This window comes from Mustela erminea, chromosome X (assembly GCF_009829155.1).
Source record: "Mustela erminea isolate mMusErm1 chromosome X, mMusErm1.Pri, whole genome shotgun sequence".
Classification (NCBI taxonomy): domain Eukaryota; kingdom Metazoa; phylum Chordata; class Mammalia; order Carnivora; family Mustelidae; genus Mustela; species Mustela erminea.
In genome coordinates this window covers 40,856,927-40,878,353 of record NC_045635.1, presented here as the reverse complement: position 1 = coordinate 40,878,353, position 21,427 = coordinate 40,856,927, and the positions used below count along the sequence as shown (strand labels likewise).

The 21,427-nt window shown below is 46.1% G+C and overlaps 1 protein-coding gene across 2 annotated transcripts in view; it reads left to right on the top strand.

Moving 5' to 3' along the window:
• SLC9A7 (solute carrier family 9 member A7) overlaps positions 1-21,427 on the top strand; it is a 138,932-nt gene that overhangs the window by 78,306 nt on the left and 39,199 nt on the right. For both annotated transcript variants that reach the window (XM_032329785.1, XM_032329784.1), the window contains exons 6-12: positions 6,243-6,348; positions 6,624-6,765; positions 8,481-8,586; positions 9,886-9,974; positions 10,067-10,180; positions 13,035-13,146; positions 16,954-17,107. In XM_032329785.1, the coding sequence (XP_032185676.1) occupies positions 6,243-6,348; positions 6,624-6,765; positions 8,481-8,586; positions 9,886-9,974; positions 10,067-10,180; positions 13,035-13,146; positions 16,954-17,107 (823 nt within the window). The remainder of the gene's footprint in view (positions 1-6,242; positions 6,349-6,623; positions 6,766-8,480; positions 8,587-9,885; positions 9,975-10,066; positions 10,181-13,034; positions 13,147-16,953; positions 17,108-21,427) is intronic.

Sequence of the window (21,427 nt, the reverse complement as noted above, 5' to 3'; positions counted from 1 at the left end):
AGTTGTGTCACCAGGGCTGCTTAGTCTCTTGCATATCCTTTGTGACTTTGTTCCAGTATGCCACCTGCCTACACTCTCTGCCTTTACTTATTCAGCTGCTCGATCCCACAGCTCTTGAGTCAAGCCTGGTTTGTGTGTAACGATACTCACCACTCGTTACTGAGTGTTGGCAGGTGCTAAGTGCTCTTCAGTACACAGATGAAGTGCTCGGGGACAACTTCATGCGTTGAATGAGCAGATTCAGGTTCTTGAATTTTCCTTCGTCCTACATCTGCCCTCTTATTTTTTCTCACTACTTTCCAGAAAATGCCTTTATCAGAGATCTTCAGGCAATTACCTGGCATTTCTTAGTCCCTGTCTGGCTAGAAACAGCCCTGGTGACAGCTCTGTCTGATTTCAAGGGTCCCTCTGTTGGGGGAGCAGCCCCTTTACTCTCTACCTTGAGAAGCCACTCACCCAGTCTGTCACCCCCTCCATCATCTTCCAGTTGTCCCCACATACACTGCTTCTCTTGCTCAGGCACAGCCTGGCTCAGGAGGGGCACACGGGGGTCCTTGCATTGTTCTATGAAGGGATGGGCAGGGAGAATGAGAAATTGAAAATCAGAGGAGCCCAATTAAGACCGGGACCGTGTAATTGTTCATTGCTATGAGTATTAACTCTGTAAGCTGTAAGCAAGCCTTTCTTGTCACAAGTTAAGTGAGCTAGCTGTACATCTTTGTTTTGTTTTACTACTGCTAACTGTAGAATTGCAGGAAAGTGGTGTTTAAAGTCAAAAGGGCTCTTGAAAATCATGGCGCTCAACCCCCCCTGCTTCACTAAATCTTTGGACTTGGCTGTGAGCTAAGTTCTCATAGCCCATTGGTGGCTATGTGGAATGGCTTCTGTTTCCCCCTCCAGATTAACTCACCACCCTTCTCCACCCTCTTTTGGGCTCCAGGAGGCTGATTTGTATGGAAGATTCCAAAGTTTCCTTTGCTGTCTGGCTTCCCATTGGATTTGTCCAGAGGGGAGCACCAGTGGGCAACTGGAAGGAGGGTAGAGATGCAGGGTCCTGTGGGCTGGTTGTGTTCCTTGATCAGGGGACACTGATCTATCAGGGGACCCTCTCTGCATGGCTCCTGGCTCAGGCAGTCATGCCTTCTCTGGACCCTCTGGGCCCAGGCATAGTATAGGATAGTCCCTGTTTTCAGCAATACATACTATCTCTCTCTTGTGGTTTTTCCCATACTCTGCCCACATTTCCATAAACACTCCCTTCGTTAAATACTTCTCAAATTGCTCAGTTTAAGGGTCTTATCTCTCTCCTGCCAGGACCCTGACTGATAAAGTCCTGGTTCCCAGGTCTCCTGGGTTGCCAGCCCTGTGTTCTGTTCATTGAGATTAGCCTCCACCAGACTTGAGTCCCCAAGTGACTGGTGTGACCAGAGGCTCCAGTACCAAGTTCGGGTGGACATGTCATATGAGCAATGGCTAAAACTTCGCTTGGGTTCAACCACTGAGATTTTGGGAGTTTCTACAGCAGAAAGCAGCCCATCAGACAGGGCCTGTTTTCTCTTCTCTGAATTAGGGGAAATGATAGTACTACCCACCTAGGGGTGAGGACTAAAAGAGGTTATAAAACGTTTGTCATAGTGCCTGCTTTTTGATTAGTCCTTATTTTTGTTGTTATTAGCATTGTCAATTTTTCATCAATATTGGGTTAAAACATTATAATTCTTTTTTTAAGATTGTATTTATTTGAAAGAGCAAGCATGAGCAGGGTAGGGGCAGAGGGAGAAGGAGAGAGCCAAGAAGACTCCCCGCTGAGCTGGGAGCCCAGTGAGGGGCTCAATCCTAGGACCCATCAAGATCATGACCTGAGCCAAAGTCAGATACTTAACCAATTAGGCCACCCAGGTGCCCCCAAACAAGATAATTCTTATGTCACATAATGCTAAACTAGTAGAATAAAGGTTTTATATTAGTCTGGTTCTTCAGAGAAACAGAATTAATAGGGGTGTGTGTGTGTGTGTGTGTGTGTGTGTGTGTGTGTGTGTGTGTGTGTGTACACACATACGTGTGTGGAGAGAGAGAGAGCAAAAAAGTAAGAAAAGAGATCAAGTGAATATGAAGAAGTGGCCATATGACTGTGGAGGCTTAGAAGTCCCCAGATCTGCTGACTGAAGGCCTAAAAACTGGGAAAGCCAATGCTGTCCTTCCAGTCTGGTCCAAAGACAGGAGGAGACCGTTGTCCCAGCTGAAAGACGGGAAGCAAGAGCAAAGTTTTCCTCACTCAGCCTTCAGCCAACTGGATGAGTCCGACCAACAACGGGGCGGGCAATCTGCTTTACTGAGTCTTCTGACTCAAATGTTAATCTCATCCAAAACCTCACAGACAAACCCAGAATCATGTTTAATCAAATATCTGAGGCCTCATGGCCTAGTCAAGTTGACAGATAAAATTCACCCCCACAGGTTTTCTGGAAGGACCCACAGATACTGTTCATATAATAGATACTCCAGAAAATAAGAATTTTTTAGCCAAATCCCCCAATTTTTTTCCTTTTGTGTTACTTGATAAACTGTATTTAAGGATGGATAGAAGAGACTGACCTTGTGTCTTGTGTTATGAAGATGACATGTCCTCCAGGAAGTATGCCTTCTGGCGATGCCCCCCATAGTGATTCGAGCATGTGGATGTATAATTACCTGGAGCAGCCTCGTGACAGAGTCCACATCTTTCCTCTCCAAGCTGTTCTTTGCTTCCTCGCAATAAATGAATGAAACTTTTTGAAAAGGAGAGAATGATGGGAACAGTGTAGTTTTAGAATCTTCCTTAAGCCCTAATAGAAAAGGAGGAAGCAGGACAGCAGGGATACAGCTGGTTGACAGAGTACGTATGGGTCCCCAGATATTATCTGCTGGGGTCAGACCACCAGCAGCGACGAGACTCGGGTCGGAACTGCAGCTGTGCAGGTGGAAACGGGGAACTTTCCCCCAAGTATTCACGCTCAAAAGGAAGGGTCCCCACTCAGAGTAAAGAACTTGGTAGGTATCGGATAGCAACAGTGAAAGCTGGGATGCACTACACAGGCTCCAATCTGTGGGTGACAGCGAGGACACCCGAGGAGGTGTGAGGCTGCTGAGGTGACCCGAGCCCTCAGGGCTCTTGAAAAATACCCAGTGAAAATCTCTCTGGAAGGACAGAGCCACTCCCTGAAAAGGAACCGCTAAGGACCACAGACCCTGCGTGACAGGGCATCAAAGGAGAAAGAAAGCTCAGACACCCATGGAGAAAAGAGACCAGAGGAAGTATTTCGTGAGTATTAAGGGTGGCTACGCTTGGAGGCCGCATTTTCAGTATTTCAATGTAAAACCAGCAGAGGGAGCCCTAGAGCCACGAAACGAGGAAAACTAGTCTGGGTCTTCCCCTTCCCACCTTCTTAAAATGAGCAGCTCGAAGTGGATTGAGATCCTACTTCATGCAACCATACTGTAAGAAAAAATGAGGATAGCCCCTCTGAATAATAAAGTTGCAGATAATTAAGTAATATCAGCAAAATAGGGTACCAAAGCAGAATATTACTAATATTTCGATAGAAGCTAAAGGAAATTCAGGGGGTACCTGGGTGGCTCAGTTGGTTGAACTTCGGACTCTTGCTTTCTGCTTCAGTCATGATTTCAGAATCATGGGATCGAGCCCCGCGTCGGCTCCGCATTCAGCACTGGGTCTGCTTGTCCCTCTCCCTCTGCTCTCCCCTGCCCTGGTAACTTGCTTGTGCTCTCTCATTCTCTCTCTCTCAAATAAATAAAATCTTTTTTTTTTTTTTTTTAAAAAGGAAACTTGGAAAATGATAGAAGTTATGAAAGCACTGTGAACATCAGGATTGGAAAATTCAGAACTGAGAGGAGTAAACAAACGATAGGCATCGTGGATAGAGTTGACAGAGAGGAGCAGATGAGGAGCCCAGGCAATAAACAAGATGTAAAAAAAAAAAATTTCAAAAACTCAATTTAAAAATGGACAAAACCTAAGCAGTAGTGTCGGGGAATAACCTTGGGTGATCAAACTGTAAGGAAATGCAGGAAAATGATTACTATAAAATGAGGTTGGTGGTTACGTTTAAGTAAGAGAAGGGGCTTGAAATTAGGATGCAGCATAGAGGTGGGCTTCTGGTGGGGGCTGGCAAAATTCCATTGCCTGCACTGGGTGATGGTTAAAAGAGGGGTTAGCTTGTAATAACTCACAAAGGTAAAATATTCGTTTGGGTTTATTTTCTAATTGTGTGTGTTAGTAATGCCTTTGGTTGCAAATAACGGAACAAGCTGGTTCATAGGAGCTTAAATAGAGAGTTGTCTCTTTTACCTTACGTCCCTCAGCTGGTGGCCCAGCTCCCGCGGCAGTCAGGTGTCTGGGCATCCCGTCTCTCCAGGGCACTGCCCTTGTGTTTCAGATGCACATTTGTTGCCCACTGGAGGCGAGATGACTGTGTTACATCCATCTGTCCACTGTCCTCCAGGCAAGAAGAAGTGATAATCACTGCAGGAGAAGCTGGGGAGGCGAGCTTTTAGTTTTTAAAGTCCTTATGGTAGAAACGAATGAAGCAGAAGGTGGTTGGGCGTGAGTGTGGAGAGGAGCCTGCCTGCCTGCCTGCCTGCTGAAACAGTTGTTTATCTGGAACAGTGGTACTTCACCAAGAGGGTGGTTTGTGCCCCTCAGGATACATTGGCAACGTCTGGAGACACATCTGGCTGTCCCAGTCAGCCGGGAGCATGTGACGCTACTGGTATCTAGTGGGTAGAGGCCAAGAGTGCTTCTGCACATCCTACAGGGCACAGGGCAGCCGCCCACCATCAAGAATCCACTGGCCCCAAATGACCGTCATGCTGCGGTTGAGGGACTCTAAAATGCCTTCACGGGGACAGGGGGTCCAGACTAATGTAAATCATTAAATTAATAATACTAACACATTGTTTGTCTTTTTTTTTTTAATTTTATTTATTTTATTTGACAGAGAGAGAGATCACAAGTAGGCAGAGAGGCAGGCAGAAACAGAGGGGGAAGCAGGCTCCCTGCTGAGCAGAGAGCCCGATGCGGGGCTCGATCCCAGGACCCTGAGATCATGACCTGAGCCGAAGGCAGCAGCTTAATCCACTGAACCACCCAGGCGCCCCTGTTTGTCTTTTTTAAAAAGATTTATTTATTTACTTTCAAGAGGGTGAGAGAGATGGTGAGGGAGAGAGCGAGTGGGGGAAGGGGCAGAGGGGGACAATATCCAAGCGAACTCCTGCTGAGCACAGCGCTCTGGGGCTTAGTCTCACCATCCTGTGAGATCAGGACCTGAGCCAGCATCAAGTGTCAGACGCTCAACTGACTGAGGCACCCAGGCGCCCTCATTATTTGTCTTTTTACTTTCATTTTTTCACATGTGTCTAGTGGAGTAGGGTTTTCCAGAGGCTGCATAACATGCGCTGTTGACTATCTGGTGGTCAAGTGCTGAAAGAGATAAGAGAACCATCAGTCTTCCACTAGTCTAGATACTGAAGAGAGCTGAAAAACTATCAAACAAATGGCTCTCTTCTCACTGATTTTTTTTTTTGTTTTGGAAAATATAATTATTTTTCATCAAAAATATGTACGTTAAGGGGTGCCTGGGTGGCTGAGTTGGTTAAGCATCTGCCTTCGGCTCAGGTCATGATCCCAGGGTCCTGGAATCGAGCCCCAAGTCGGGTCCCTGCTCAGCGGGGATCCTGCTTCTCTCTCTGTGCCTCCCCCCACTCATGCTCACTGGCGCGCTCTCTCTTTCTCTCAGATAAATACATAAAATCTTTTTAAAAATAAGTACATTAACATATGATGGGGTCTCTTCCTAGTTTTAAATGCATAAATATATTTTTAAAAATATTTAAATTTTGGGTTCTGTGAATGCAGTGGTCAGTGGGAAAAGGGTTTCTGCCTTTAGAGAGATTTCACTCTACCAGTGGAGCCAAACACATTCACTGTGATTATTCCTTAAAGTTCTGTAACAGAGGTCATTTCTGAGTGTGATGGGATTGCACTGGAGAGCGCAGGGTGACGAGGTGGTGTTCTTAGGATGGAGCCTCCTATCAGACCTCACTCAGATCAGGACAACTGTCATTTTCATTTTGTTTCGTTTGTCTCCCAAACTGCCCTGTTCTACCAAAGGTAGGAATTGGCTCTATACGTTTATACGTGGCTTAAGCTGCAACTCACTGATATGCTTCCTGCCCATTTTTAGTGACTGTACTGGCAATATTTAATGAATTGCACGCAGACGTGGACCTTTACGCACTTCTGTTCGGGGAAAGCGTCCTGAATGATGCTGTTGCCATTGTCCTGTCCTCGTAAGTAACAATATTACTCTGCCCCGGGGGAAGAAAGCCTCCGGCTTCCGGAAGGCTCTGGGCTCAATTCAGACGCTTATCTTAAAAGTGTTAAAGATTGAACCAGGTGTTTTTCTCCACTGATAAAGTTACGCTGCTTTGTCCACTTGGCAGTGATCCAAATGCTGATGGCAGCATGACGCGAGGGCTGTGGGGGGAGTGCTGGGCTGAGTGTGGATACCATTGTATAAAGTGAGCGTGCTCCGTTTTAACTCCCTCTTCTTTTTAAACCCCAGGTCTATTGTTGCCTACCAGCCGGCGGGGCTGAACACGCATGCCTTTGATGCTGCTGCCTTTTTTAAATCAGTGGGCATTTTTCTAGGCATATTTAGTGGCTCTTTCACCATGGGAGCCGTGACGGGCGTTGTGACTGCTCTAATATCCTTTCTGTGCTTTCTGCCCCTGCCTGGGCAGGATTGGGTGCTAGTATACTCGCAAGAGCAAGGTCTCAATTCTTCCTCTCAGAAATGGTTTCATTTTTTTTTTTCTTCCAGAAATGAATCTTTAATCGATGCTTCCAGTAGGGTCAGGGGGTAGGGGTGGGGGCTCCTGAAATGTGTCCCTTTGGTGAAATGTGACAGTCGAGTATGTAGCTAGCTAGGCCTCTGAGAAAATGTCTGGGAGTGTGACTCTAGCCTTAGCTCCATCCCCACCTCTGCATTCTCTCCCTCCGGCAGAGCAGCTGGAGATAGGAGTTTGGGGAGGACATTGGTTTTGGAGTCAGGGAGAGAGCCAGGAGGCCGGGAGGGAGCAGGCCGGAAAGTACTGGAGCCTGGAGCCTGCCTTCAGCTGTTGTGGGTCACATGGGCTACTGTGGCGGTAACTGCCTGGGGCCGTCAGTGGCTGTTACTGCAAGGTAGCCTCCCTTAAGTGAAGGATTGTATCCTATTCACTTCAAAAACCAGCCAAGCAACAGTAAAGCAAAGCACGGGCTGAGCAGACCACCCCTCGACAGGTGTGCAAAGTACTTTGTCAAATGTTCTTTCGGTGGCATTTAGATCCCCACTGTCCAGTACGAAGCCACAGGAGCCACAGCTGCCAGCCACGTCATCTCAGCCTGCAGTCAAAATCCAGATTATCACTGAGATTTCATACGTGCAATTTCTATAATTAAACCTCTGCAACGTGGCACGCATTTTGCTATTGCAGCATCTCCCAACTCAGACTAGCCCTACTTCCGGTGTTCAGGAGCCCCTCGTGGCTAGTGGCTACCCTACTGGATGGCCCAGATCCATCACTTCCTTCCCCGAGACCCCCATGATGCCCTGGGGACTCAGGCTGCTCGGTGAGAGCACTCAGGAAAGGCTTCCATGCTAGCGCACTGGAAGGGCAGTGTTAGGAGGGGACTCTCTGTCCCGAAAGTGACACCAGTACCAGGAGTTGTGCGTTTTATTTCTTCATTTCTCACGTATTCGTGAGGCACCTGCTGTTGGCCTCAGGTCATAGTGGCCCACAGAGGTCAGAGTCTCACTGTCCTCATCTCCCTCCCCAGGCCCTGCCTGAGGTACCCCCAGTGCTGTTAGAACTCCCTGCCAGTCACCCCTCAGGCCGACCGAGCCCCTCAGAGGCCTGGGCATTGTAAGGAACACAGAAAACCTACTGACCATTGCTTTAGAAGACTCCATTTTTTAAAGACCGCTTTATTGAGGTAAAATTTGCATACCATACAATTCACCCTTTTGAAGTGTACAGTTAAATGGCTTTGGGTATGTTACATTACTATCTTTTTAAATTGTGGTAAAATACGTATAACACAGTTGGCCATTTGAAGCATTTTAGGTGTATAATTCAGTGGCATTAAGTACATCCACATTGTTCATGCCACTGTCCCCACTGTTTCCAGATCTTTCTCATCACCGCAGACAGAAACAATACCCTCCTCTCTCCTCTCTCCCAACCCTTGATAACCTCTTTTCTACTGCAAAACTTACTTTTTCTTGCTTTAAAAACCGAGCAGCAGCCTTGGGGCCCCCAAAAGAAGAGTTGTAGGGAAAGGATAGCCCTTAAGGAAGGGGGTTCTGGGCTTACTGAGTGTGGTTCTTGGTGGCCCCCATAACTTGTTCCCGGAGCCAAATTCCTTGACAGAGGCCCACGTGACCAAGTTTACCAAGCTGCACTGCTTCCCCCTCCTGGAGACGGCACTCTTCTTCTTGATGTCCTGGAGCACCTTCCTTTTGGCGGAAGCCTGTGGCTTCACAGGTGGGTTTTCACTACCTGTGGGCTACCCTTCCCCTCCTGGCAGCCAGAGCTGTGCATACTGGAGGGGACCTCGCGGAACTGTCCGGTGGCGTTCATTCAGCTCTCTCATAGCGTCTGCATGGAGGGTTGCTGAAGGAGGCTGGTGTTCTGCCTGAGGAATAGTTTTGTTTCCCAGAGCTACACATTTTTAAAGGATGAAGTTTATTGCTTCAAGCTCAGCTGTTTCTGAGTACTGGTTCCAGTTGCAAGCAGATGTTTAGCTGCAGAGGTTAATGAACATATTAACCTCTTAACAGTTATCATCCCTTAGATTGCTGCTTCTTTCAGGAACAGTAAAAAGCAACATACAAAATCTGTATCTTTGTAAGAGTAACTTTGTATCTACTCTGATGAATGTGAACACAGTTCATCCTTGTTTTGGCTCTGGTTTGTTTTATCATTATTTTCCAATGCTATGTGTTTATGATGCCAGTTTCATGTATTAGTACAAGTAACCTTGTGGTTGTAGTTCTTCCCATTCTCTCATCAAAAAAAAAAAAAAAATCACTGAATTTTTCCACTAGAAAACTCAAGTGCGATTGCTATACATAATCCAGGTAGTTGGGAAGCCCTATTAATTCTCTTTTCAAAATAATGCAACATGTCTTTATAGGTAGCCCTATAATATACCCCACTTCTTTAAACTTTGGCAATTATCTGTAAAGGTCAAGGCACGGTCCAGGTGCATCAGTTGTCTTGCAAAACAAAATGGTTACCATTAATCCTAAATCAAGGTAACCAAGCCTTGGGAAAAAATGGCACAGTACTCCGGATCCATTTTGTCTGAAACCCTAGACCATGCACAAACAGAAAGCAATTGCTCGCAATTAAATTCATTGGTTCTAAGAACAGAGGAGAACATGGCAAAAGGATATGATGGGTCCCATGGATATGAGGTGCCCCACAGCCTCTTTGAAAGAGTGAATGCTAAATGCCAAATTCAGTGGGAGTTTAGAGGAGAGAGAATGCCTTTAAAACTGGAGCAAGGAGGGAATTCAGGCACCTTGGCTTTGAAGGAAGACAGTCAGAAGAAGGGAAGGTTGGTATGAGTGGTGGGGGCAGGCCATAGGAAAACTTTCCAGACTGTTCCAAACTTTTGGTAATAGGAAACTTCCCAAACTGTTCAGGAAGCTGGATATATTGGGCTTGCCCACGTGAAGTTTTTGTTTCAGTGGGGATTTTTTTCCTGCTTCATTTTTTCCCCATTGATTCTTTTTTCTTTCTTTCTTTCTTTTTTTTTTTTTTTTAATCTCTCACCAGGTGTTGTGGCTGTCCTTTTCTGCGGAATCACGCAGGCTCATTACACCTACAACAACCTGTCCGTGGAGTCACGCAGTCGAACAAAGCAGGTGAGAGCAAGCCCTGGGTCTTCATGAGTCAGTTGTGCATACAAGGGAGGCGCCCCACAGAGTTTACGGCTTCCTTTTCCCATCCCGTGCAGCTCTTTGAGGTGTTACACTTCCTGGCAGAGAATTTCATCTTCTCCTACATGGGCCTGGCACTGTTTACCTTCCAGAAGCACGTTTTCAGCCCTGTGTTCATCATTGGAGCTTTTGTATCCTTTTTTTGGTTCTACTGTTTTGTCTGTGGACAAGTGATCACTGCTGGGGAAGCTATAATAAGAATTTCTGTTTGGGGTGGGTGACTGAGCCAGCGCTGGTTCGTGATGGTGTTTTCCTGATGAGAAAAAAAAAGGCTTACAAGATTCATAAAACTCAATGGATTCAGTGGAAAGATCGGCTTTCATCTGAGGCTGTCCTCTCTGCATGTTCTGTGTAACACAGTTTTCCTGTTAACCTGGGGCATGGCAGGTGGTAGCTTGTTTTATAGAACACCCTTCTTATTTATTTTATTTATTTATTTTCTTATTTATCTTAACTTATGTATTTATTTATTTATAAAGATTTTATTTAGTCATTTATTTTAGAGAGAGAGAAGAGCATGCATGTACCTCTGCATGCAAGGGGAGGGGCAAAGGGGGAGGAAGAGGGGGAAGCAGACTCTGCGCTGAGTCCCGACATGGCACGTGGGATGTAGGACCCCGAGACCGTGACCTGAGCTGAAATGAAGAGTCAGATACTCAACCAACTGAGCCATCCAGGTGCCCCATAAAGCACCCTTTTTAGCAGATCTGCAAGTTGGCCACTGTGTCAGTCCCAGAATCATTTTTATTTCATTGCTACATGAATTCCAATCCAGAAGGTTCCCAGTTTGGAAGAGGTGAAGGTTCTGTTACTGCACAGTAACTGCAGTACTGTTACAACTGCACAGGCAGCCCTTCCTCACACTGCCCAGAGAGGCCTGCCGGCAATGAATCCGCTTTCCCTGGAGCATACCGGCTGTGAGAGATCACAGTGGAGAAGACTCCCTTTATTTTTTTCCAAAAAAAAAAAAAAGAAAAGAAAAGAAAAAGGAGAGGAAGAAAAGACAAAATGGAAAAATACTTGGTTCCTTGACTTAGTTCCATGGTGAATGCAGTTTTTGGAAGGGAGACACTGCTTAGGGATTGGCTTCTCTGAAGAAAGGAGGGACGCGAATGCCCAGCTGTGGGTGCACAGCTCACAGTTTTGCTCGCTTGGCCTCCGATCCTATTGTTTTCATTGACGTGAACTCCTCTGGGCCTTGGAATGGTGGCAGTTCAGCTCAGCCTAGATTTGTAAACACTGAGACAGCGTCCCCTATTGCTGGGCCTTTACGCTTGCTTTTTCTGAGGCCTCATGGGTAACCTTTAAAAAAAATAAAAATAAAAAAAGGAGTGTTTTTCTCTTCTGGGCTTGAGCATCAAGGGATACTCACCAAGCAGTTGGATAGTGACTGTGGCTGGCCTATTGCTGTGAGGGGTCCTTCTGGTTAGAGTGTGATCTCCTTCACCTGGGGCTCTTTTGGATGGATTTACATACTCACCAAGACTGACAGCTAAAAACCTGGAGGATCAGCGTTCTCATTCTTGCTCCAAAAAGACCTCACATGCCCTCTAGATCTGTATTCGGAGCACAGCATCTGGGGAGAGAGAGTGAGAGGAGCCCTTGTTTACAGAGGAGGGCCTTGCGGGGAGGGTGAGCTGGGGGTGGGAGGGAGCCCCCTGGGAGTCCCGCAGGCCCCTTACCACTTGAGGACCTTTGCGTGGCTTCTGGGATAAAATGTGCTTTTTAAGCGCTACCTGTTTCTTTCTGTTCGAAACAAAACAACACAACACAGAACCAGAGGGGTTGGGAGGGGCACAGATTGGGAAAAAAAAAGCAGCTAAAAGCAGAAAAACAGTCCTTTACCCTGGAGGAGGCAGAAGACAGTTCCGCCCTGGCTTGTATCTGAAACAGCTGCAGCTCAGGCAGCTGGTGCTCGGCTGGCCCAGAAGCTCCCTGTTCCCGAGGCTCCCACGGCGGTTTCCTTCTGCGACCAGGGCAGCATGCAACTCTCTGCCAGACTCTAAACTCAGCAAGTGAAGGATAACCCGTTTCCCTGAATTCTTCACTGTCCACAGCTTCCACACTCCCCCATTTCCATGGCTCTTCCCTCTGGAAGACTTTTAAGCCACTTAGGTAGAAAAATCTCCCCCTCCTGTTGAGTCTTAGGAGGGTTAAGAGTGCTCCTTCAGTGGCCCGAGTCCTTTGTGTGTCCGCACAAAGTGTCTCACTTGTAGCATCTTCCTGGTCCTTTCGGGCCCCTGCTCTCTACTTCTGACTGAAGCATATGCACTCTTACCCAGGACATTTGCTCTTTACCGTTTGACCTGGAGTGTAGGCGTTTGCTCTTTTTGTGACTTTCCTTCTCATGGAGCCCAAGCCACGATTCGCTCCTCTCAATGCACCCCCCCCCAACCCCTGCCATGGTGCCTGAGCTTATTTCTGGACTCATTTTTAGAGAGATGGAAAACTTGGTCCACATCAGTGTGATTAAATCAATAAGTTATAACAGAGATGCCTGGGTGGTTCAGTCGGTTAAGTGTCTGCCTTTGGCTCAGGTCACGATCCTGGGGTCCTGGGATCAAGCCCCGTATCAGGCTCTCTGCTCAATGGGGAGCCTGCCTCCCTCTCTCCCTTTGCCTCCCCCTCTTCCTCTGCCTCCTCCCCGCTGCTTGTGCTCTTGCTCTCATAGTCTCTCTCTCAAATAAATAAATAAAATCTTTAAAAAGAAGAAGTTACAACAGCCCATTAAAAGGTTCAAAATGAACTCTGATGGGAGCCAGAATGCTGGGAAAGCTGTCTAACTGAATCCCCACTTGCTGCTGAGACTTGTTTCAGGGGAGGCTGGACAGCTTGGCTGCCTCATGCGACCATCCTGGTCTTTGTGCAGTTATCTCCTGGTCATGAGGGATCACAGCATCACTAACATTCTCTGCTCTGCCAGAGGCTCTGGGAAGTTGCCTTTCTAGAAAGCTGTTGGGTCCTTAACCTCCACCTGGTGGTCAGGTCGCCATCTTCCTGGGCAGAGCTGCGCACATCTACCCGCTCTCCTTCTTCCTCAACTTGGGCAGAAGGCACAAGATTGGCTGGAACTTTCAACACATGATGATGTTTTCAGGTAAAAAACCGCACATGTCAAGAAAAATGAGTTTTATTTGGCAGGAATGCTAGCATGATTAAAATATCATCAATAAGGTCCACGAAGAGCCAGAAGTTCAGACACCTGGTTCTTTTGTATCCCTGCAGTGCTGGGTAGGCTGACATACATGCTAGAGTTAACTCTGGTTTTGCAAGCTATACTACTAAATGTGAACATTCTCCCCCAAAATAGCCGCATCTTCATTTTTATCTCTACCACCCATGGGACCTATAGGTATACAAGTATTTAAAGTGCTTGATTATTTTCTGATCGGTATTCATAACCCTTAATCTTCCAGAAGGGCTCCAGACTTAAAATTTCTAGGTCTTTAATGAGAAAGAATATAGGCCAGGTCGCTCAGTACCTCCCAGCTGCGGTATCCAGTCTTGTAAAATAATGAAATTGAGCTACTTAGTTGAGGTTCCTCCCAGCTCCAACTTTCTCTGAAGCATAAAACAACACAAAACCAACCAAACCGAAAAACCACTTGCATAAGCAAGATGAGCCCCACACTGGAAATTAACAGCTGTGATAGTGCAGTTTGATCTACACTGTCTCCCACATCCACCACCCTCCCCCGCCACCCCATAAAGCTCAGAAGTGTGCAGAAGCCACCAAGGGAACAAAGGACAGTAAAATACGCAGAGGTAAAGGAAGGAGAGAGCAGCTGGCCTGAGCTGATGGTGCAGTAAGCGCGCAGTAAGCGTCAGTCATCATGGATGAGACCCAAGTTAGACGGTCTTTGTAGAGCAGAGGGAGAAGATGGTGGGGCCGCCGGAGGCCACAGGGATCCTTAAAATTACCTCTGTTTTCTGTGGGGGATGGGGAGGAACTGCGCAAGAGGCAAAGTGAGTAGCAGCCCTTGACTGCAACGTGGTGGTTCTCGTGGGGGAGGGGGATGTCAGAGTCTTCTGGAACTCTGGGCAACAGGCACTGCACCACGAAGCAGTTGCTCTGTCTGGTGCTTGCTTACCTCTGCACTGAAACAGGCCACCTGCTGCAGTGAGTGCATCCTCTTTATAATGCAGCACTCTGGGTTCTGGAGGGGACAAAGACTGCTTCCTTGCCAGACTCCCAGTCTGACGTGGGGGAGGCAGGTGAGCAAAGAGCTAACTTCCTCTGGAGGGAGCGTGACACACTGCAATCAAGATGGGGAAGAGGAGGGCCTGGGGCCATCTTTACCAAGGGGGCAGTCTTCATTCTGGGTTTGCCAGAAATGCGTCTCGTGAGGCAGCAGGTTGGACAATCAGGAGAGCGTTGCCAGGCTTTTTCCAGGAAGGGCAGCAGTGTGCTTTCGCTGTAAGACACAGGGGCTAATGCAGAAAGAGGGTCAGGTTGGATGGGGGAAATTGCATCTAGGCTGCTGGGAGCTCAGGTGGCATCAGAACCACCTGTTGGGCTGGTTAGAGGCCCTCGAGGGGCCCCACTGCCAGTGTGTTTCTGCAGGTAGAGGGGCCCCAGGAATGGACACTTCTCACGTATTCTTGGCTGCTTCTGCTACTGCTTCTAGTGGTTTGAGGACCACACTTTGAGAACCACTGTTGGAGTCTGGACCCCAAGGAAGCCCCATTGCTGTGCCCAAGAGGTTGGGCTTGACTCGAGAGCAGTCGGGCAACTTTAGAGGTTTCTGAGAAAGGCATGCCAAGGTCCTCCTTCCATATCAAGAAAGGGCTGCTGGGAAAGAGCGAGGCCAGCTGGAGATAACTCTACCTGGATAAATTTAAAGTATGTGCATTATTTTCTGTACTAAAAGACTGCGTCGTACACAGCTATTTAAAGATACCGTCTCCTTTAAAAGTTACTTCCTGCTGGGAGCAATCTCACCATTGAAAGGAACTCAGCTCTTTAAAGTGATGAAAAATCCAAGGCTTCTCTATCGTACAGCATACAGTGTTTACCTGATAAAATCAAGACGACTGTAGCACATGTTTTCTCTCTCAGACCCCCATGCTTTGTTCTTGGAGACAGCATCCTTTTAGAGGCTTAAATATTGATTATTGACAATGGTGGCTGTCGGTGTTCTAGATGTGCCTAAGTGTCTCCCTAGCACAGATTAATAGAAAACATTAACTTTGTTTTTTCATGTCATTTTTGGGGAGTCATTCTGCAGTGAATTGTGAAGTTCTCAGATTAGCGAATTTGCAAAATTATCAGGAAAGGTAGGAAACTACACAAACAGATACAGTGCGTATAACTTTTCTTGCTCTCATACAACATACACAGTTGTCATGTGCCCCCCCTCCCACCGCTGGTGAACAGGAGCTCATGCCAGGTATCTGTTGAAGACCATGGAGTCACTCTTTACTTTAAAACAAATGAGTGTGCTTTGAAAAAGGAACAAAAGAGCTTAGAATGGCAAACATTAAAATATGGGTGTTTAATCTTTTTTTAAAAAACAAACAATACTGGGGCGCCTGGGTGGCTCAGTGGGTTAAAGCCTCTGCCTTCAGCTCAGGTCATGATCCCAGAGTCCTGGGATCGAGCCCCACATCGGGCTCTCTGCTCCATGGGGAGCCTGCTTCCCCCTCTCTCTCTCTGCCTATTTGTGATCTCTGTCTGTCAAATAAATAAATAAAATATTTTAAAAACCCAATATTTTATTAAATATAACATAAGTAAAATCTAATGCAAAATAAAAGTATGAGAACTCACATAAAAGAAGAACAAATATTTGTGAATATATATTAAGAATATTCACAATTGTTTCAGTTCCTTTGTTAGTGTTGCACTATGTAGATCAAAACATACGCTTTTAAAATTAAAGGTAAGAATATAACTTAACTGCATTAAGTTAATTTCTATTTGGCGGGGTTTTTGTTTTGTTTTTTTAGTCAAGTTGACACACAATGTTTATGTTAGTTTCAGATGTAAACATAGTGATTCAACTTCCCTATGGGTTGTGTTGTACTCATTCTAAGTATTTGGTGCCTAATCTTAATGCCCGTTAATGTGGGTGAAGGATCAGCGAACTGTAGTCCTGGGGTCCAGTCTGGCTGCTGTCTGTTGTCATACACGCCACGGCTCAGAATGGCTTTTACCAATGGACATCTACAGTCCGCGTCATGAGAGGAGACACTGACTTTGAAATCCAATCAGGTGAAATCTCATCCTCGAAGAGAATCCCACTGTTTGCATTAACGCACCTATATTACAACAAACTGTACTCAGTTATTATGAATCCATTCTTGGTTTTTGTCGATAAGATTTTGTGGGAATCTGTTTTTTTCTCTTATACATCAGTACCTGCACAGTATTCTTTACTTTTTCCCCCCCTTACCCTATAAAGCCTAAGATCTCTAATATCTGACCATTTACAGAAAAAGTTGCCAGCCCCTTATGTAGATCAAGTTATGTCGTTGCTTCTCTGTGTGGCTTTGCTAAGGAAATGCTGACCTGCTCTGTGGTTCATGGCACAGAAGCCACAAATATGCATTTGCCACATTCATACCTAGCCTGCTGCTTCCATTTATGATGGGATCACAGACCTAGAGAGCTTATGTTTTTATTTTTTATTTACATTTCTTTTTACTTCATGTTCCTAGCAGAACTATTTTAGCAATAAGAGCGTGTTGTTGTCCTGGAATGGGCCACACAAAATAGTGCAGTGTTCTCCTTACATTATGGGCATTTTGAAGAAGTCCAACAGTAGAAAACCATATGCCCTTAAGTTTCTTCTTTCCAAATGAGACAGCACGTGGGGTCCAGCCATTAGCCCCAAGTGGCAACAGTGCATTCGAGGATACACATTTGGCCTTGTAACCAAATCTTCTTCTCCGGTCCCTGCAGGCCTCAGGGGGGCCATGGCATTTGCACTGGCCATCCGAGACACAGCATCCTATGCCCGCCAGATGATGTTCACGACCACGCTCCTCATTGTCTTCTTCACCGTTTGGGTCATTGGTGGAGGCACGACGCCCATGTTGTCGTGGCTTAACATAAGGTCAGTTTGAAACCATGGTCAGTTTTGTGTCTAACTGGATCACTTGTGCCCACCCTGGTGCAGGGGTGTGTGTGTGGCGGGGGAGACAGCTTAGTGTGTAGAAGGTTCTTAACAGGGTTATGTTGGGTTGGGTTTGGGGGAGGGATTGAAAATAAAAAGCAATGAGTAAAAATTCAGAATATTGACTTTTCCATGAGAAAAAAAGAAGGTGGGTGTGAAAATTTCTGTCAGTACGGCAACACAAGGCCTTAGAAACACCTGGACCTTCCTAGAACAGTGACACTAGGGCAAGAATTCCAAAGTCTTAAAGCTGCAGGCAGGAGAACGGATGCCACTGCCGGCAAAGTCAGGCAGTGCACATTCCTGTGAAATCACACCTCTGGCCTTCAGAGCCACCTCATCCACCAGAAACAGAAAGAGGCAATTCGAGTTTTGTTTCTAGGAGGAAACTGTTTGATCTGTTTCTTGCTGAGGCGTACCAAAGAGGTGATATTTCCTGTGTCACCATCCTCTGTTGCAGCCTCATGCATGTCCCCTGCCTGTGGTTTTGCAACTCAGTCAGAACTGAGAGCCCTGACCAAAATTTGACTTTTTGTTTTTTAAGAGCATTTGAAGCCCAGAGGGGCTGGCAAGCTCCAGCACATTAGGGTAAGGAGGGCACTGGAACAGAGGTCAGGCATCCCAGAGCCTAGCTCTGGCTCTGGTTCAAGGCAAGCCCTTCACATGTCTTTGGACCTCAGTTTCCCCAAATGCTAAGTGAAAGCATGCCAGCAGACCTTTTGCAGTCCCTTCAGCTCTCAGTGGGTGTGCTGTGCTCATGGGAGGCACCCCCACCACCTCCATCCATTTTGGAGTGTGCAGAGGGTGAATGTGATCAGGAGACAAGGCTCTCGGCGCACGTGGGTGTGAAGAGGAATTCTCTGGAAAGCCACAAGGTGGCGATGTTTTTCTGTTTTTCTTCCTCTGCCAGCTTTTAATTCACATTCCTTTCTCTGGAATATAGAATGCCCAGACAACTGCTGCAGAGCCTACCTTAGTTTGGGGGGGTTGAGACGGGACTGGAATTTGGGAGAAAACTGGAGTTGGAGAGACCTCCGTAACCCATCAAGGACTTTTGTCTTGATGGCAGGCAGGGATTCCTGGGCTTGGCCTCTGCCAGCTGCACCGTTTCTGGCCTGGCAAGCCTCAGCCTCACATCCTCAAGGGTCTGCAGAAGCTACTCGGGGCTGATCAGTGGCAGTCCCGTAATAGATAACACTTGTGTGACACAGGCGTTGTACAAGATGCTGCGCCTGTATTAAGACAATCTTCACAGCATTCGGTAGAGAAGCTACAACCATGCTCTTCATTTTAAAGTTGACAGAACTGAGGCCCAGAGAAATAACTTGCCCAGGTCACAGAGCTTTTGGGGGATGGGCTGGGATTTGGACCCCGGCAGTCTTGGCACCCAGTCCACAGGCTGAATTGCTGTGTCCGACCGCCTGTGAGAAGGTGGGTAGAGTTGGGCACCTCTGTGTCGTGAATTTGGGATGACCAGAACTTTGAGTTCCTGGTATGAATCTCAAGAGTTGTATTAAGGAAAATAATTCATCATGGGAATATGAACCTAAAGAAAATGGACGGCTTTTTGGCTCTAAACCTGACACATATAATGGTACCATCTTTGTTCTGTGTTAAAGGTAAGAAAGGAGGTTTACCCGGCACACAGTTGAGAATCTTTAAGAGTCTCAAGATTAAGGGTGCCTGGGTGGCTTAGTTGGTTGGGTGTCTGCCTTCGGCTTGGGTCATGATCCTAGAGTCCTGGGACAGAGCCCCACATTGGGCTCCCTGCTCAGTGGGAAGCCTACTTCTCTCTCTACCACTCCCCTGCTCTCTCACTCTATCATTCTCTCAAATAAATTAAATCTTTTTTTTAAAAGGTTTTATTTATTTATTTGACAGAGATCACAAGTAGGCAGAGAGGCAGGCGGGGATGGGGGGGAAGCAGGCTCCGCGCTGAGCAGAGAGCCCGATGTGGGTCTTGATCCCAGGACCCTGAGATCATGACCTGAACCGAAGGCAGAGGCCTAACCCACTGAGCCACCCAAGCACCCCTCAAATAAATTAAATCTTTAAAAAAAAAAAAAAAGAATCTCAAGACTGACCTCTGAGATTACTTTCTGTTCCTATTTGTCTGGTCACTCAGTAGGTACCTGGATGTTCAGAGCCTGATTAAATCATGTTGGTTTTTTCATCCTGGTTTATAGGCCCTCCCACACACTACACACATGTATAGGCAAATAATTTCCCACCAATTGGAGAGTTGACTTGTGACATTTTGCTCTTCTGATAACCCTTTTCCAAATTGGGCCACTCAGATTGTCCTTTCCAGAACTGAGAGTGTGTGTAGCTTTCCCTGAGGCACATAAGCTGTATATACAAATATAATAACTTTATCATCATGGAAAATCCATGTAATGTACAGATAGCACCTAGAACATAGCAGCTAGTGCCCATAGAGGAATCGGGAAATGATGATGTGTATGACTGGGCATAGGAGAGATCTCATTTCTCCACATCCTCGCCAGCATTTGGTGTTACCACTCTTCTTTTTCTTTTTTAAGATTTTATTTATATTTGACAGACAGAAAGCACAAGTAGGCAGAGAGGCAGGCAGAGAGAGGAGGAAGCAGACTCCCTGCTGAGCAGAGAGCCCAGTGCGGGGCTTGATCCCTGGACCCTGGGATCATGACCTGAGCCAAAGGCCGAGGCTTTAACCCACTGAGCCACCCAGGTGCCCCTGTTACCACTCTTCTTCATTGTAGGTCTAATAGGTGTGTGGGTGTACCTCCCTGTGGCCTCACTTTTACATTTCTCTAATAACTAATGATATCAAGCATCTCTTTGTGTGCTTATTGGCCATTCTTGTATCTTCTCTGATGAAACACCTGCTGAAACTCTTTGTTTTCTAATCAGATTGGGTTTTTTTAATTGAGTTTTGAGTTCTTTATTTATTATAGATACTAATCTTCTGTCAGAGATGTGGTTTGTAAGTATTTTCTTCGAGGTTGTGGCTTGTCTTTTAATCCTTTAAGTAGAGTCTACCATAAAACACAAGTTTCAGTTTTGAGGGAGTGCCATTTATCTTTTTTTTTTTCTTTTATGCACCGTGTCTTTGGTGTTACATCTAAGGACTCTCTGTCATCTAGGTCCTGATTTCTTCTGTGTTATCTTCTAAAAGTTTTTTAGTGTTCTGCTTGACATTTAAGTCTGTGGTCCATCTTGGGTTGATTTTTATATAAGATACAGGTTTAAGTTAAGGTTTTATCTTATTTGCCTAAGACCATCCAGTCGTTCTGGCAATATGTTTAAAAGACTGGTCTTAGGGCAGCTGAGTGGCTCAGTCATTAAGCATCTGCCTTCGGCTCAGGTCGTGATCCCAGGGTTCTGGGATCGAGCCCCACATCACACTCTCTGATCCGCAGGCAAACTGCTTCTCCCTCTCCCTTTGCTGCTCCCCCTGCTTGTGCTCCCGCTCTCTCTCAAATAAATAAATAAAATCTTTAAAAAAAAACTAGTCTTACTCCATTGAATTACTTTTCCTCCTTTGCCAAAAATCAGTTGGCTGTATACACGTGGGTCTGTTTGTGTTCTGCTCCACTGATGAATGCATTCAACCCTCCACCGGGACCACATTGTCCTGATAGCTATTGTTACGTAATAAACTTTAGCATCATGTGGGGCAAGGCCTCCCATGTTATTCTTTTTTCAAAATTGTCATAGCTGTTCTAGTTCCTTACCATATATATTTTAGAATAACCTTGTCTATCTCTAAAAAAAAAAAAAGTCACTGAAATTTTCACAGGAATTGTGTTAAACCTATATATCAGTTTGGGGAGAATTGCCATCTTTATTATGTTGACTCTTACAATTCATGAATGTGTCATGTTTCTTCATTTATTTAGATTGTATGGTTTTCAGCATACAGCGCCTGTCCATGGTTTGTTAGATTGTTTTTTTTTTTAAAGATTTTATTTATTTGACACACAGAGAGAGAAACCACAAGTAGGCAGAAAGGCAGGCAGAGAGAGGGCAGAAGCAGGCTCTCTGCCAAGCAGAGAGCCTGATGGGGGACTCGATCCCAGGACCCTGAGATAATGACCTGAGCCGAAGACAGAGGCTTAACCCACTGAGCCATCCAGGTGTCCTGGTTTATTAGATTTATATCGAAGTATTTCTTCTTTCTTGAGCAATTATAAATACTGTTCTATATTTTTTTAAGATTTCATTTATTTGACACAGAGAGAGATCACAAGTAGGCAGAGAGGCAGAGAAAGAGGA